General features: G+C 54.8%; 4 protein-coding genes across 4 annotated transcripts; 2 read left to right on the plus strand and 2 right to left on the minus strand.

The window, feature by feature from the left end:
• Window positions 1–5,951: 5,951 nt before the first annotated feature.
• NCS57_00596600 (uncharacterized protein) lies at window positions 5,952–7,369 on the plus strand (the record flags this gene model as incomplete). The annotated part of the gene is made up of 4 exons (XM_053055871.1): window positions 5,952–5,987; window positions 6,044–6,113; window positions 6,165–6,992; window positions 7,047–7,369. The coding sequence occupies 4 exons, from the start codon at window positions 5,952–5,954 to the stop codon at window positions 7,367–7,369; spliced, it is 1,257 nt and encodes a 418-aa protein (XP_052914826.1).
• Window positions 7,370–7,869: 500 nt separating this feature from the next.
• Window positions 7,870–9,590, minus strand: NCS57_00596700 (TRNA (guanine-N(7)-)-methyltransferase non-catalytic subunit TRM82; the record flags this gene model as incomplete). The annotated part of the gene is made up of 3 exons (XM_053055872.1): window positions 7,870–8,266; window positions 8,315–9,016; window positions 9,067–9,590. The coding sequence occupies 3 exons, from the start codon at window positions 9,588–9,590 to the stop codon at window positions 7,870–7,872; spliced, it is 1,623 nt and encodes a 540-aa protein (XP_052914827.1).
• A 319-nt stretch (window positions 9,591–9,909) lies between these two features.
• NCS57_00596800 (60S acidic ribosomal protein P0) lies at window positions 9,910–10,957 on the plus strand (the record flags this gene model as incomplete). Its single annotated transcript, XM_053055873.1, has 3 exons — window positions 9,910–10,080; window positions 10,143–10,897; window positions 10,951–10,957. 3 exons carry the CDS (start codon window positions 9,910–9,912, stop codon window positions 10,955–10,957), a joined length of 933 nt encoding a protein of 310 aa, XP_052914828.1.
• A 491-nt stretch (window positions 10,958–11,448) lies between these two features.
• Window positions 11,449–14,788, minus strand: NCS57_00596900 (DNA mismatch repair protein; the record flags this gene model as incomplete). Its single annotated transcript, XM_053055874.1, has 2 exons — window positions 14,138–14,788; window positions 11,449–14,058 (listed from the first exon to the last, which is right to left on the minus strand). The coding sequence occupies exons 1-2, from the start codon at window positions 14,720–14,722 to the stop codon at window positions 11,449–11,451; spliced, it is 3,195 nt and encodes a 1,064-aa protein (XP_052914829.1). The 5' UTR covers window positions 14,723–14,788.
• Window positions 14,789–15,048: the final 260 nt, after the last annotated feature.

Below are 15,048 nucleotides of genomic sequence, written 5' to 3' on the forward strand. Positions count from 1 at the left end.
TGATTTGCAGAGGGCGTGTCTGGATTTGTTTACACCCCACGCCGGATCCGGAAAATAGGGGGGCAACCTTGTGTCGTGGGAGCAACCAAGGAGTGGCCTCGGCGGTGCCTGGCGCTGTGTGGGCGCTATGGCGCTGTGTGGTGCGCTGGCGAAGGGCCCTGAGTGACGGGCCAGAGCACTGATGCTGGCTGTGATTAGCTCCCGTCCCGTCGATTTAGCAACTCGAGCACGGCCTTATTGGCACCCGACGAGACGAGTGACTCAAAGGCTGATTGATGGTGATGGATGGGCGAATGAGGCTAGCGGATATCTGGGCCAGAAATGAAATTGACAGCTTGTTCCTGGCGACGTGAATGGCCGTGACGCAGTGGGTGGAGAGAAGAGGCAAGAATGGCGAGATGGTGGGGAAGCAGCGAGATGACGGAGAGGGAGAAGAAGAAAGAAGGTGAAGAGAAGAGGGCAGAGAGGATCAAGTAGTATTGATCCAAGTGGGATAGATAATATGCACGAGAGAGAAAGAAGAGAGAGTAGAAGGTCGGCTGACGGAGCAAGTGGAGAGGCGAAGCTATTGATTGTTGTCGTTGCTGCCGCAGCTGTTGATGCGACGGCGGATGAATTGCAGTTGCAGTGGTGATGCAGATGCCGATCAGACGGGAGAAATGACAAGAGCGAACGTGGCGAAAGCCAAAAAGCGGAAAGAGAGATAGGATGGAGTTTGTTCCTCAAAAAGAGAGAGAAAAGCCAAAAGAGACCAACCGCAAACAAGGGGCAGCCAGCGCCCTTTTTCTTACTTCTCCTTCTTTGTCGTTTGTCCCGGCAAAGGCGTCACCTTTTCCCTCTTCCCGACGGCGTCGGGATCCTCCTGTTTTAGTACCTTGATCAGGTTGGGTTTGGCTGCCACCGCCTCTGCACGGCCGGTCCCTTCTCCACGAGACGATGCAGGGGGTGTCTTGGACGACCGACTTCAGGGGATCGACGGAGTTGGAGGTTTGAAGATAACCCGGGGAAGTAGAGCCAGGGTCTGCTAGAAACCTGAAATGACGATGCTGCGATGCCTGGGATGACGCTGCGAGGCGGGATCAGATGATGAGATGGACAAAGAAAAGAAGAGAGCAGATGCAGCTGGAAAGAGAGACCAAGAGAGACAGGAAAGAATGAGAGTTGATTGATGGATGCAGTCTAGACAACGCCTTTGCTGTCAGCCTGAGTACCTACTTAGAGTTGTCGTTGCAGCAGAAATGCACAAGCCCAGCCAAACCAAACCATCAGACAAGACGGAACCCCTCCCTTTATCCATGGCCCGACCCTCTCCTGCACTGCAACTGCGTTGTCATGATGCGCATCTGCAAGCTCCATGTTGTTTACATGCAAACAATCCCCTCCGCTCTGTCGCCATGGCATCCTCTGTAACCGTCCCGCTTTGCCTGCATCTCGCTGCATCACCCGTCACCTCTGGCCTCTAGCTCACCGCCAATGGCAGACGCCAACCCACGATGCCATCTGCAATCGCCGCCGAAACCACCCGCCGTCAGCCTCCCATTCGTCCCTGTCAGCAGCCACCCCTGGACCGCACCCCCATCTTGTGGCATTGGCTTTCGCCATGATGACCGCGCGCGGGTTGTCATGGACAGTTCCGGCCGTTTCGTCATGAGCTTTGACAAGCTGCCAATTCAATTGACAAGAATAGCCGCCCCGGGTTCGGACCATCGGACGGTCTAACCAGCTCGTCAGACACGCCGTTGGTCGTAAGACACATGGCCCCATGCAGAACCTCTCTCTTCCACTCTTCGACCCTTCAATCGAGAGCCAGCACATATGATGGCTTGCTGTTTTAACCGCCCTCATTTAGTCTCAGGACGCGAACCCAACGATTTCGGATCCAATGGCATGCACAATTGAACTTTGGCCATACGATTCGCCTAACTACAAAGGGGAAAGTCTCCCTGCTGAAGACCAAAGGCTGGGTGATTAGCGACGCATTGGCGATTCGTCCTCGGCTCCAGTAATGTTCCCAGGCCCAGCCAATGCAAGTTGATCGCTTGGTTAGATATTGACAATCTGGCTGAACCATGTTTTGTAAATACCTCCAGGGCTTGACACATTCAACTAGCATGTCCAAAGGGGTTGAAGAGGGGTGGTAGGTCAATTTATTGCAAATAGTCATTGCCCACCCTTGAAGTCCTCCAGCCCTTCGAGCTCATCCCTCTCGACCTTGACTGGAGGAGTAACTCATGGCTCACATGGACGCCAGCAGAGACCTTGTGGTTGACGCCAGGCTGAGAACATGTGGAAGTATCTGAGACTAGAAATTGCGTAGTTGTTGATGCGTGTAATGTGGACCCAGTTCTGGTAGTCCTTGGCCGTCAGACCTGGAAGCGTAGAGAATACCATTCGGTTCGCCCAAGGTTGCTATTGTTTGCTGTCTCACGGGATAAACTGCGAGCGTTGACCCAAACTGGGGAGCCTCAATGATCACCCCAGATGAACTCCTGCTGGCCATGGACACCTTGACCGTGATCTCGGTGAGAACACTACCTATCAGGTGCATCTTGAGGATGTGTGTTGGCTGATCGTGGGCGTGAATTGCTGGGTGGTCTAGGGTATTTGCGATTCAGCTATCCATGCTGTGAGTGATCTCATATGGCGCCTGCGAGTCCGGCGTCATTGCTTGTTGACAGAGAATCTTTGCCTTGTTGAGAAGGAAACTCTTGATCTGAGATGGGAGAGGCCATGTACTCAGCAGGTAGGTAAAAATAATGAGGGAAGGTGCTCCGGCTGCCATGTGGAAAGCCGTTGCGCATTACCTAAATTTAGGTGAATGGCCCCACCACACTATTTTTGGTCCATGGAGGAATGACTAAGCACAAAACACCAAGCCCGGACATCGCGAAGCCAAAAATCCGGGATGGAAGAGAGCAAAAAAGAAAATTCCCCAAAAATCGAAAAACATCGCAAAAAGCTAGCACTTCACCGTTTCGATCGGTGGTCCTCCGGGTTATGAGCCCGGCGCGCTTCCGCTGCGCCAAAGTGCTTTGTTGTTCGTTGAAGAGTGGTTGTTTAACCTGGTATATTACCTGTGGGTTTTGGTCCACTTGCGCGCCACCCCGGCGCCTGAGTGGCTGATTCAGGGCCGCAGGCGAGAGCCAATGACTCACGTTTGAGTTCGACTAGAAAAAAAACTGGCCTGGAGGCCTGGTTTCACTCAAAATGGCATGCGAACGATCCTCAGGCTGATGAACCGATCTTTGCATGATGTATAGTAGTCTCACTCCCATTTTTGTCTGGTACTCTTAACGATGGTTGATATCGACCTCTTATTTGCTATGGCTGTCCATTAAGACTCATATTGTGTGATTGCATGAGCTGCATCCGAGTTCCTTTCAGTTGAACCTCTTGTACCCTTTCCCTACCCTAAGCAATAACCATCACCACGCGGCAGTTAAACACACTCTCTCATTCTTTCCCTCTATACAACAATACATGTTTGATGGGGAAATGGGAACGTGAAGGCGGCTTTTTCAATTTCTGGACAGCGTCATGTCGTGCTGCTTAACCAACATGCCCACACCCGAGCTTGTGGCGCAACTCGGGGGCATTGAGTCTATTCACATATCAACCAAAGCCTACTTAGTGAGCAATCAGTTTACCGGGTCTTTTCATGAGACCGAGCACTGAAGCATGATTAGGCCCGTCGACTACATGTCTGACATAGAGGTTCGTTGCCCCTCTTCCCCGGTCTTTAGGGCCTCGCCTTGGTTAATTTCCCGACTGGCCATGCGACCGATGTCGTTCAGGTCAAGGTTTGGTGTAGGAGATCGGGATTTCTCTCTCCTTCTTTTTTTTCCACTTCCCTCTGAGTTCGTGGAAACAGGCCACATCTATTATGATGCAGTGGGCTAAGTCAACAACGACCTGGAGATTCTCGTCCTCAATCATCGGCTGTCACGATGTTGTCAAGTCTGTCTCTTTCCTTATCATTCCTACTAATCTCGACGTAAACTTGGGAGTTTGGGTCTGCCATTGTCATTGTTTTTGTAGGCACCCAGTGTCAGCTTACCTGAGGCAAACCACAACACCCAGCTATTCTTGGGAAGTACGGCCTTAGGTATTTATCGCTGTCATATCTATCGATCATATTCAATGCTCATCTGCGATCTTTGATCTTCCGGGGTCTCGACTAGTTCCGGCTCGGTTCCGGCCAGTTCCTACGGCAGGGTGATCGGGGCTGAGGATCGGGAATGGCCCCACCGTTACCCCGAGTCGTAACCCGGGCCAATAGCACGGATGGCTTTTTGATGCTCACCAGGCAAAAGACCATTACAAACAAAAGCCATTCCGCCGTTTTTCAAGCTGCATGTCCAAAAGTACAGTACAGGGTGCCTGAAAAAGAGGCCAAGGCAACCCCCAGAAAGTTCGGGGCGGGGCCGCCGGTTTGTTTGTGTCGCTGTTTGCCTGGGTCATGACCAGGCTTTGGGTAACGATACTTTCAGGGACTTGAGACGAGTACGAAGGGTCCACGCATGGATGTTGAAAGGAAGAGAGGGGTCTTGAGAGTGATGATTTTCAACCACAGGATGTTCGCCATGTCACAAGTGATGATAAAAGTTCAGCTGGCCATGATGCGGGCAAGGCGGCAGAAAACCTTTTACACCCCAAGTCTAGACACAAAGAACCTAAAAATGCATCATGTCTTTCAGCTAAAGAGTCAGGTACCTTTTGGCAGACTAGGGGACGTACCTGTAGACACCTCGGGGGCGAAAAGTGAACGAATCAGTGAAACATGGTTGCTCCGGGGCCCGGGGGGCCTCGTAGGTTGGGCGCCTTCTGGCCCAAAGAGAAGAGACGCCGGCGCGCGTGTGGCTTCTAAGAGAAGGTGCGGGGCCATTTAATCGGACCCTGCGGCTGGAGAGAAAAAAATGGAAGAACTTCTGGCCACTGCCGCAGTCTTTCTTGGGGCCGCGGGATGGGGAATCGGGGCGTTTTGGCAGGGGACCGTGTTAGTGAGGTACCTGCACAGCCTTGTCATGACGCCTGTGGGAGCCTGGGTTAGGTTCTTTGGCTTGGGGGAGTGTGTGGTGTAAGCGCCTGCTTACGGGAGCTGAGATGGAAGCCGAGGAGTGAGGAAGATGCTGGAAAAGGGGGCAATAGAGGAGAATAGGCAGAGTAACAGAATGATACAGATTACGGACAAGCAAGGGGCTGAATACTTGCACTCCTCGTAGCATCAACTCGCCTTTGATAGCCCAACTCCTCCGAGGCCCGCCAGTGTGGTACGCCTAACCAAGTCCCTCGTACCAAGGCCCAGGTCGTGCATTATCAGCACCGCCACAGAATCGACATTCTTCCACACAATTCCATGAGGTGCACGCTTCGCCGGCCGGCGACCCTTCCTTGCGCCTGCTCGCTCGCTCACTCGCTGCAGCCTCCCTTTCTTCTCAAAAGCCGTCCCTCATCAATCCTCAGCGCCTGACCTCGACATCGACGTCGTTGCTCAACATCTCCTCTCTTCGTGTCGCGCGACTCTCTTCTCTTCTTGCCTTGTATTCATCAAAGGCTGAGCGCTTCATCTAATCGATCGAACGCCTCCATCGTTGTCGTCGAATCGCCCTCGCCCTCCACTTCCCCGATTTTCGTCCACTCAGGAAAAGAGAGCGAACCCGTGCAACTTCTCTTGCTGCCCCGCCGTCGGAAACTCGAGATAAACCCTTTTTTCTGGGAACAAGGTACGAACATATAATACCTGCGTTGCATCGCAAAGGCGTGTTCGGTCTCTGCGCTTTGATGCAATTTTCTTCTTTTGGCAACTTTGCGTTTGCCGCGCGCGCAAACTCGGGAGCCTCTTTGTCTGTTTTGTTTGGAGCTTTACTAATACTTAACCCCAGCACTTCCCTCTCCTCGCCGACAACAACTTGAAATCCTTCCACAACACAACAACACACAACACCGCCAACATGGTCAAGGAAACCAAGTTCTACGATACCCTGGGGGTAAGCATCTGCCTCAAAGTCAGCCACTCTGGCCTTGCGCTAAAACATTCTACTAGGTTTCCCCAACTGCCACTGAGCAGGAGCTCAAGAAGGCCTACAAGACCGGTGCCTTGAAATACCACCCTGGTACGTCCCTTGATACTAGCCCTTGCGTCACCAGCACCTAACATTTCACAGACAAGAATGCGCACAACCCCGCTGCAGAGGAAAAGTTCAAGGAAATCTCCCACGCCTACGAAATTCTCTCCGATTCACAGAAGCGCCAGATCTATGATCAATATGGCGAGGCCGGCCTCGAGGGCGGTGCCGGCGGTGGTGGCATGGCCGCCGAGGACCTGTTTGCCCAGTTCTTCGGCGGAGGCGGCTTTGGAGGAGGTCTTGGCGGCATGTTTGGAGGCGGCGGCATGAACCGTGGCCCTCCCAAGGCCCGAACCATCCACCACACTCACAAGGTCTCCCTCGAGGACATCTACCGCGGCAAGATCTCTAAGCTCGCTCTTCAAAGGTCCATCATCTGCCCCAAGTGCGAGGGTCTTGGTGGCAAGGAGGGCGCTGTCAAGCGCTGCCCTGGCTGTGATGGTCACGGCATGAAGACCATGATGCGCCAGATGGGTCCTATGATCCAGCGATTCCAGACTGTCTGCCCCGACTGCAACGGAGAGGGTGAGATCATCAAGGAGAAGGACCGATGCAAACAGTGCAACGGAAAGAAGACTACCGTCGACCGCAAGGTCCTCCACGTCCACGTCGACAAGGGTGTTAGAAGCGGCACCAAGGTCGAGTTCCGAGGTGAGGGTGACCAAGCGCCTGGTGTCCAGGCTGGCGATGTCGTTTTCGAGATTGAGCAGAAGCCTCACGCCCGCTTCACCCGTCGGGAAGACGACCTGCTCTATGTTTGCGACATCGAGCTCATCACTGCCCTTGCCGGTGGTACCATCTACGTCGAGCACCTCGACGACCGGTGGCTCGCCATTGATATTCTCCCTGGTGAGGCCATTGCTCAAGGTTCGTACCCAATCCCTCACGTGCCCCAAATGTGTTCCAAGCTGACCCTTCCAGATGCTGTCAAGATGGTTCGTGGCCAGGGTATGCCTTCTCCCAGGCACCACGACTTCGGCAACATGTATATCCGATTTAACGTCAAGTTCCCCGAGAAGAACTGGACCGAGGACCCCGAGGTCTTCGAGTCCCTCCGCAAGGTTCTCCCCCCGCCCTCTGTCCAGAACATTCCTCCTCCCGATGCCATGTCGGAGCCCGCCAGCCTCGAGGATCTCGACAACCAAGCTCAGACCAGAGTCTTTGGTAACTCCGACGGTATGATGGATGAAGATGATGAGGATGGCCACCCTGGTGGCGAGCGCGTGCAGTGCGCTTCGCAGTAAGCCAACTACCACTGAGCCAGCATTCCATTCGAGTGCAGCAACAACTCTCGACGCCATAGCGGCGTCGGCTGCCAAATCGTCGTCCCTCAATCAGGAACACAAAACAATCACCTGCGTGGGACGACAACGCAGCTGAGGAAGGGCGTTGAGCCGATCAGCGTCGCCTAATCATTCAATGATACCATAACGAGCGGAGGATATAGTCTGTGCAGTGATGGTGTTCACGCGAGACTACCGGGGAGGGGTGAGCCGAGGAGGAGCTGAGTGGGCTTTGTCACGCACTTTAAGGATCGTGTTTCGGGGTCGTGGGAGCATTTGATCTGACTGGGAGGCGTTTTGAGGTCATAGACGATTAAATGAATTTGGTAGTTGCAGACGTAGACCACGAACATGATGATTTTGATTTACAGTTTTTTCAGCGTCTCAACAATGTGTGAAGCTTTTCAAGTTGGATTATATTCATTGAACGTGAATGTTCTTTATTTTTGCTTGTGATGCCATTACTCCGCAACCTCTGCGTCTGCCATCATCTCTGTACCCTGGGCTTCACCCTGCTCTTCCTCCTGCTCCGACTGCTTTCTTAGGTTCTCCGTATTATACAGCAAGCTCTTAACCACCTTTTCCTCAACATCGAGCTCCGCAGCCTCGACATCCTCATCGCTCACAAGAGCCGTTGTGCTTGTGGCGAGCTTCTCATCAGTCATGGTCAAAGAGTAGATGGCCAGACTCTTTGCCTTTGCAGGGTCGCTGGGATCGAGAGCGGCGATGATCTTGGGCGACTCATCGCCGCTGGCGGGCTTGACGGCGAGGCCAAGGGGGTTACCGGGGACTTGGATGACTGCAGGGTGGTTGAGAGTGTTTTCCTGGGTAAGCTGCCATGAGAAGATTGCCGGGATGCTATTACAGTCAGTACATGTCAAATACAATATCAATCAGAAAACTTACCCCTCGCATATGGCCAAGATGTAAACAAGGTCAGTTCCCTCATGTGGGAATACCAACGTATGGAGGCTCGAGACGGCCACCTTGGTCAAATCCGGCAAAATCTCCTGAGCCAAAGACAAGATGCTCTTCCGTGACAGAAGCTTGCCAGCCTTCCAGTCCCACACAAACAAGTCCTCATCACCACCGCCCGACACGAGCACATCCCCTCGAGGGACAGGAACCGTCATTGAGCTGATAAACTCCTTGTGGCCGAAGCAGAACCCCTCAATGACGTATGCCTGGGGAATGTATCTTGATAGTCTGATGTGCTCATCGCGGTCGCCGGTGATGATGTATTTTCGCCCCTCGCTCTCGGCGATGGCAAGCGAGGTCAACATGGAGACGTGTCCGAGCAGGAGAGTGATTTCGAAACTGGGAACTTCAGCCTTGGACTCGGATTCGGCCTTGGTCCGCGTCGCAAGCTCCATCTGACGCTGCTGATTGTTAAGAGCACGTAGGTTGCGCTTGGAGTGAACGGTGGTGGCATTGGCAGAAGGCTTGTAGGCGGGCTTGGCCGGCCCAGGAGTCGAGGGCTGAGAGGTGGCGGCTTGAGATTCGGGGTCATAGAGGAGAGGGAGGGCGTAGACGTCGCCAAACTTGTCGGCGCAGATGATCTGGGAGTCTGGTCCAATGGCTACATCACTCGGACGCTTGGGCATAGTTCTAACAGGTGTCAACCCATGAATGTCACGTCCTTTCTGGTTTCAACATACCGCTTGCTGAGCTGAGTGAGATTTCCCTTTCCGTCATTCTCGAATACCCAGATGGCCTTGTCGTGTCCTGTGATGGCCAGAACATGAGATCCGTCGTTCGTGCTCGTCAAGTGAGTGATGACAGGGCGGTCCGGAACTCGTGAGATGTTGTGCTCCTTATTCCGCGGCTGATTCCTGTTTTTACTCTTCTTTCCTCCCTTCTTCTTCCCTGAAGCCTGCTTGTCGGGATCCTCTTGCTCGGTCCCCTTGACTGCTTCTTCCTTTGGCTCTTCAACCTTTTGTCGCTTAGCCGGTGGTTCATCGCTGCCTTCTCCTTCGGCAGCGACAGGCTCCTGGCTCACAGGCTTCTCACTTGAGGCCTCATCTGAGATGGCCTTGACAGCAGCATCTACTTTGTCGACATCGGGATGCTTCCATGTCGATAGGTGAGCACCATCATCCAGGCTGAATGAGTGAATCTTTCCTCCCCGCGCGGCATATAGGACACTGCCACTGACGTGGACAACATTGTACGGGATCTTCATCTTGAGCCAGACAAAGAGTAAGGCCGTATCAGACAAGTTGGCCGTTCAATCGCTGAACGAGAACTCAAGTCAAGAAGCTCTTGCTGTCGACGCCCCATGTGAAAAAAAGATACATGCACAATGTACCTCAACCTGCATCCAGCCCCACAATCGTCCAAAGAGGACTAGCTCCATCAAGCCCTAGCGACCACCCGCACACATTTTCTCGCGCGCCGCCAAAATGTGATTTTCTGCTTCATCACAACTTCTAACCACCAAAAAACCAACCACGATACCCCAAACTTGCCCTTAAACAACCTGCCTTCATAACTAAGAAGATATGGGGGGCAAGACGAACAAGGCCGGCTACTTCGACAAGCTCAAGGGCTTGCTCGAGGAATATGCCTCCATCTTCATCGTTGAGATTGACAATGTCAGCTCTCAGCAGATGCACGAGATCCGTCTGGCTCTCCGGAACAAGGGTGTTGTCCTGATGGGCAAGAACACTATGGTACGGCACCGCGCGAAGTGAATTGAATTTTTGGGATGGTCATGCTAATGCTTCATTGACAGGTCCGCCGAGCCCTGAAGACCTTCGTCACCGACTCCCCCGAGTACGAGCGTCTCCTCCCCCATGTCAAGGGCAACGTTGGTTTCGTCTTCACCAACGGTGACCTCAAGGAGGTCCGAGACATCATCCTCTCCAACAAGGTCGCCGCCCCTGCCCGTGCTGGTGCCATCGCCCCCATTGATGTCTGGGTCCCCGCTGGCAACACTGGTATGGAACCCGGCAAGACCTCCTTCTTCCAGGCCCTCGGTGTCCCCACCAAGATTGCCCGTGGTACCATTGAAATCACCACCGATCTCAAGCTCGTCGAGGCTCAGTCCAAGGTCGGCCCCTCCGAGGCCACCCTCCTCAACATGCTCAACATCTCCCCCTTCACCTACGGTATGGGTATCTCTCAGGTCTACGACCAGGGCCAGACCTTCCCTCCCAGTGTTCTCGACATTGGTGAGGAGCAGCTCCTCAAGACTCTGGCTTCTGCCATCACCACCATTGCCACCATCTCGCTGGCTCTGAACTTCCCCACCCTGCCCTCGGTCATGCACTCCCTCGTCAACAGCTACAAGAAGGTTCTCGCTGTTGCCGTCACCACCGAGTACAGCTGGCCCGAGATTGAGCAGCTCAAGGACCGCATCGCCAACCCTGACGCCTACGCCTCTGCCGCCCCCGTTGCCGCTGCCGACTCTGGTGCTGCCGCTGCCGAGGAGAAGAAGGAGGAGTCCGAGGAGGAGGAGGAGGAGGATGAGGGCTTCGGTGGTCTCTTGTATGTGCCCCCCGCAGCTCACGACCGAAGCACAATCGCTAACAATTTCGCAGTGACTAAATGTAGCCACATCATGATGATGTACGGCCGGAATTCAGGACTTTGGTTGGGATTACGACTCATGGATCTTAAAAATGGGGTACATAGATCGTCTGCTGGTCAATTGAACCTGTCGGGACGGTTACGAAACGAACATGGAAGTCCGCCTTCATGATGTGACAACCTAGTATCTCGGATATGAAACATGCACCACGTTACCGATGGAGTGGTTTTGCCCAAAAGGTTAGTCAACAGCCCCACGCGTTTCCTTCACTTATACCCCCCTCCCGGATGATTATACAAATGATCAAGAGCTTTTTAACCCTGACATCTCGTGATGACACACATCAACACCTTATGACGGACGTTTCTAAAATCATGTGTTTTGACAACTGCTTTTGAGGGGTATCATAGCTAACAGTCAAGCATTACAGGTCTCCGCGTTTTTACCTTTGCCCTTCATCTTACATGGTGTGATGCCCGTATCATTTCCCTATTTAAATACCCTCCAATCACCCCGTCCCGGCCTGTCCCGTATGCTGCCCTACCCCAGCCGGCTCTGTGGGATGATCTAGTATTCTCCGAGCCGTATCTATCGCCCGGCCCGGGAGACCTGCCAGTCTCGCGACCTTGAGCGCGTGGCTCTGGCGGTTAATGCCTCTCCGTAGCTTGTGATTGTAGACAAACCCTCCCTGTCCGTCCTCGTCCACGTCGGTGCAGTACGTCTGCACGGTGCCCCCGTCCGGGGAGCACAAGCCCTCGGCCGCGGCCAGGTCAGCAACGCCGTGAAAGTGTGTAGCAAAGAGGGTCCGGCATTGGTTGATGGTTGCCAGGTGATGCAGGCACGCATAGGAGACAGCCGTGCCATCCTCCGGCGTCGTGCCTCGGCCGATCTCATCCATGATGACGAACGATCGTGGTGTGGCCTGCTTGAGGATGTGAGCCGTCTCTAGCATCTCAACCATGAAGGTGCTCTGGTCTCGGTAGAGGTTGTCCGCTGAGCCCACGCGGCTGAAGATAGCGTCTACAACCCCTATCTCGGCGTATGACGCCGGGACATAGCAACCGATCTGCGCCAGGATGGTGATGAGTGCGTTTTGGCGGAGAAAGGTGCTCTTGCCAGCCATGTTTGGTCCCGTGATGAGCCAAACACGCCCGTCCTTGGACGACCCTACAAGACAGTCGTTCCGAACAAAGTTCCGGCCCTGCTCAAAGAGACCGCCCTCGACGGTGGGGTGTCGACCTCCGACGATGGTGTGACTAGTCGTGTTGTTGAGGGACGGTCGCACGAGATGCTGCTCGCGAGCGAGCTTGGCGAATGCCGTGGCTATGTCGAGCTCATCGAGGACGGCGGCGTTGCGGCGAAGCTTGACGAGATTGCGGACGACGTGCTCACGGAGTGAGTAGAAGACGGCCTGCTCCTCGGCGCGGATCTGCATGCGCACCTGGTCGAGCCGTTGGCCAAGATGTGTCCATTCGGTGAGGTGAAAGGATCGTGTAGAGCGGCTGGACGAGAGGGGTCGCACGTCAACGAGATTGCGGGCGTCTTTGCCCTTGATATGGGCGATGTGCCCGAGGCCAGGAGTCCACTTGAGGGACAGGCTAGGGGCACCAAGGCGTTCACGGAGTGTCTCGTTGAGCGTAACCTTTTCCTGGCGCAAGGCTGTCAGTTCAGAATGGAGCCGCTTCAAGGTAGGACTGGCAGCGGGCTTCATTATCCAGTTATCGTCGTCTTCAGCATAATACTCCCGGACGCTCGTTGGCCGCTTCCGCTTACCCTTGGGGAGCGTGGCAGCATCGTCCTGTGAACCTTCGCTGTTAACGATGTCCTCAGCCAGAGCAATCATCTGGCTGGCCTCAGAGTCTTGTGCCTCATGCTGCTGGACCACACCCTCTTCATCAATCGCCTCCTTGATGCGGCGGGCAAGCTTCAGGGGCTGGGGGAGACTAATCCGGGCAGTCAAGGAAGCAAAGCAGTCGGGGTTGGAATCGCTCGGGAGAGTGTAGGCACGGTCTAGGAGCGTAATAATGTCCCTGGTAGCATGGATGGTGTTGGCCAAGCCTAAGAGGTCGTCGGCGTCACCGCGGCCAAGTGTGAACTTTTGGACCAGGCGCTGAGAGTCATAACTCCTACGTAGCAAAAGGACTACAGAGTCACGGAGGTCCTCGTCGGCGATGAAGCGAGCGACGAGGTCCTGTCTACCAGTGATGACATCGAGCGAGGTCGACGGCGCGCTGAGCCACTCGTTGAGCAGGCGGGCACCGCTCTTGGTGACGGTGCGGCGTATGGCATGGAGTAGACTACCCCGGAAAGCGCCATCGCGGATAGTCTGTCTTATCTCAAGGGCCCGAAGACTGTTTCTGTCGATGGCCATGGTGTGCATATTCTCCTGCCTAAGCGGGGGCTGCAATTTCATGCTCATGCCCTGCAGACGATCCTTGACATAGCTAAGGAGGGCACCCGCAGCGCACACCTCCGCGGGGGAAAAGGCAGCGGCCTCAGACTCAGATAGGGCAGACTCGAGCATGGGCGCCCAGCCGTCGGGGCTGAGCAGGGAGTCATCCGGCCGGGGCGCATAGGTGATAATGTGACGGTCCTCAGCGAGGAGAGCAAAGATGCCGTGGTCCGTATCAGACTGCAATTGCTGGTCGAGGACGAGCTCGCGCGGGCAGAGTCGGGAAAGGATCGCCGGCAAGGATGCAAGATTGGTTTGCTGAGTGCAAAAGTGGCCGGTCGAGAGATCGAGCCATGCCAGGCCGAGTGGCACGGCGTCGTCGCACGGCTGGGCGTCCCCAACGTCCGGGCCAACACCTGACGGGAGGGGGTGGGCTGATGCCGCAGCGGATGCGGATTCATGGCCCGGGAGTCCGTCCATCTGACTCGGCACTCGGCCGATATCGATCGCCATAACATAGTTGCTTGCGTACGGGTCCATAAAGTTCTCATCGATGAGAGTGCCTGGAGTGATGATACGGGCGACTCTGCGGTCGTGCATCAGCCCGCCAGACTTGACCTTGTCTGTTGGAGAGTTGGGGAACTCTTCGGCGATGGCGACATGGCGGTTGAGATCTTGGACGAGAATTTTGAGGAATCGATCCAGCTGGAAGAAGGGGAACCCGGCCTGCAAGACAGATGATGATGATGAGATATGGTGCCAGGGGGTCAAGTATTGATGAGATGGATGGTAGCAATGAACTCACCATGGGCACAGGGCCGGCATTGGTCTTCTTTGAGGCAACCTTGAGATTGAGCAAGGGTCCGTACTCGTCTGCATGCTCAAAGTACAGCTCATAGAAGCCGCCTACACGAGTTAACAGGACGCAGTTGTCGAAGCGGTCCATGTTCTGGCGCGCCTGGAGCACCACGGTAGGGTACGCCGGGGGGTCCCGGGGGAGCGACGGGAGCGGCAGCGGGCTGACAGCATCCTGGGGCTCGGTGGGTGACGTTGACGACGCTGGCGGAGGCGACGTGGGCTGAATGAGACCCTGAGGCAAATCGGACAGCCTTATGGTGGTGGTCTTCTTGCCCCTGACCTGGAGGGGAAGATGGGGAGATGGTGGAGGCAGTAATGGGCGGATGGAGAGGCCATGGCAGGCTTGAAGGAAGGGAGTAAGAGGCGATAGCTCAAGGAGGCGATGATAGCTATGGTGACGATGACGACGATAACGACGATGGTCAGCACGAGCACGGGCATTAGTAGCAACAGCTATAGTAGTGACAGCAGCTCGACTAGCAGCGGCAGCAGTAGCACGATCTGAAGCAACGGCGGGCGCCAGCAGGGGCATCGAATCAAGAGTAGCAGAAACAGAAACAAGGGCAGAAACGGGTTTAGAGGCAGATGATGATGCCAGGGGCCGCAGATGGCGGATACCGGATCCCGGGGACACCATGCGGCCGGAACATGGAGATGAGATGGGCTGTTGTCTTGTGTTTTGCGAGGGTAAGGGGAGAAGAGTCGAAAGACGGCTTGGTGCGCTGTTGATGGTGTCGTGGTGTTGTGTTCCTGTCTCGGATAGAGGGGCTCGGGGAATATCCACCACCAAATGCAGTTACCCTCTGCTCGGAGTTTTGAGGCGACACAGATACGATGGACAAGAGATCTGGCGTTGGT

This window comes from Fusarium keratoplasticum, chromosome 4 (assembly GCF_025433545.1).
Source record: "Fusarium keratoplasticum isolate Fu6.1 chromosome 4, whole genome shotgun sequence".
NCBI classification, from domain to species: domain Eukaryota; kingdom Fungi; phylum Ascomycota; class Sordariomycetes; order Hypocreales; family Nectriaceae; genus Fusarium; species Fusarium keratoplasticum.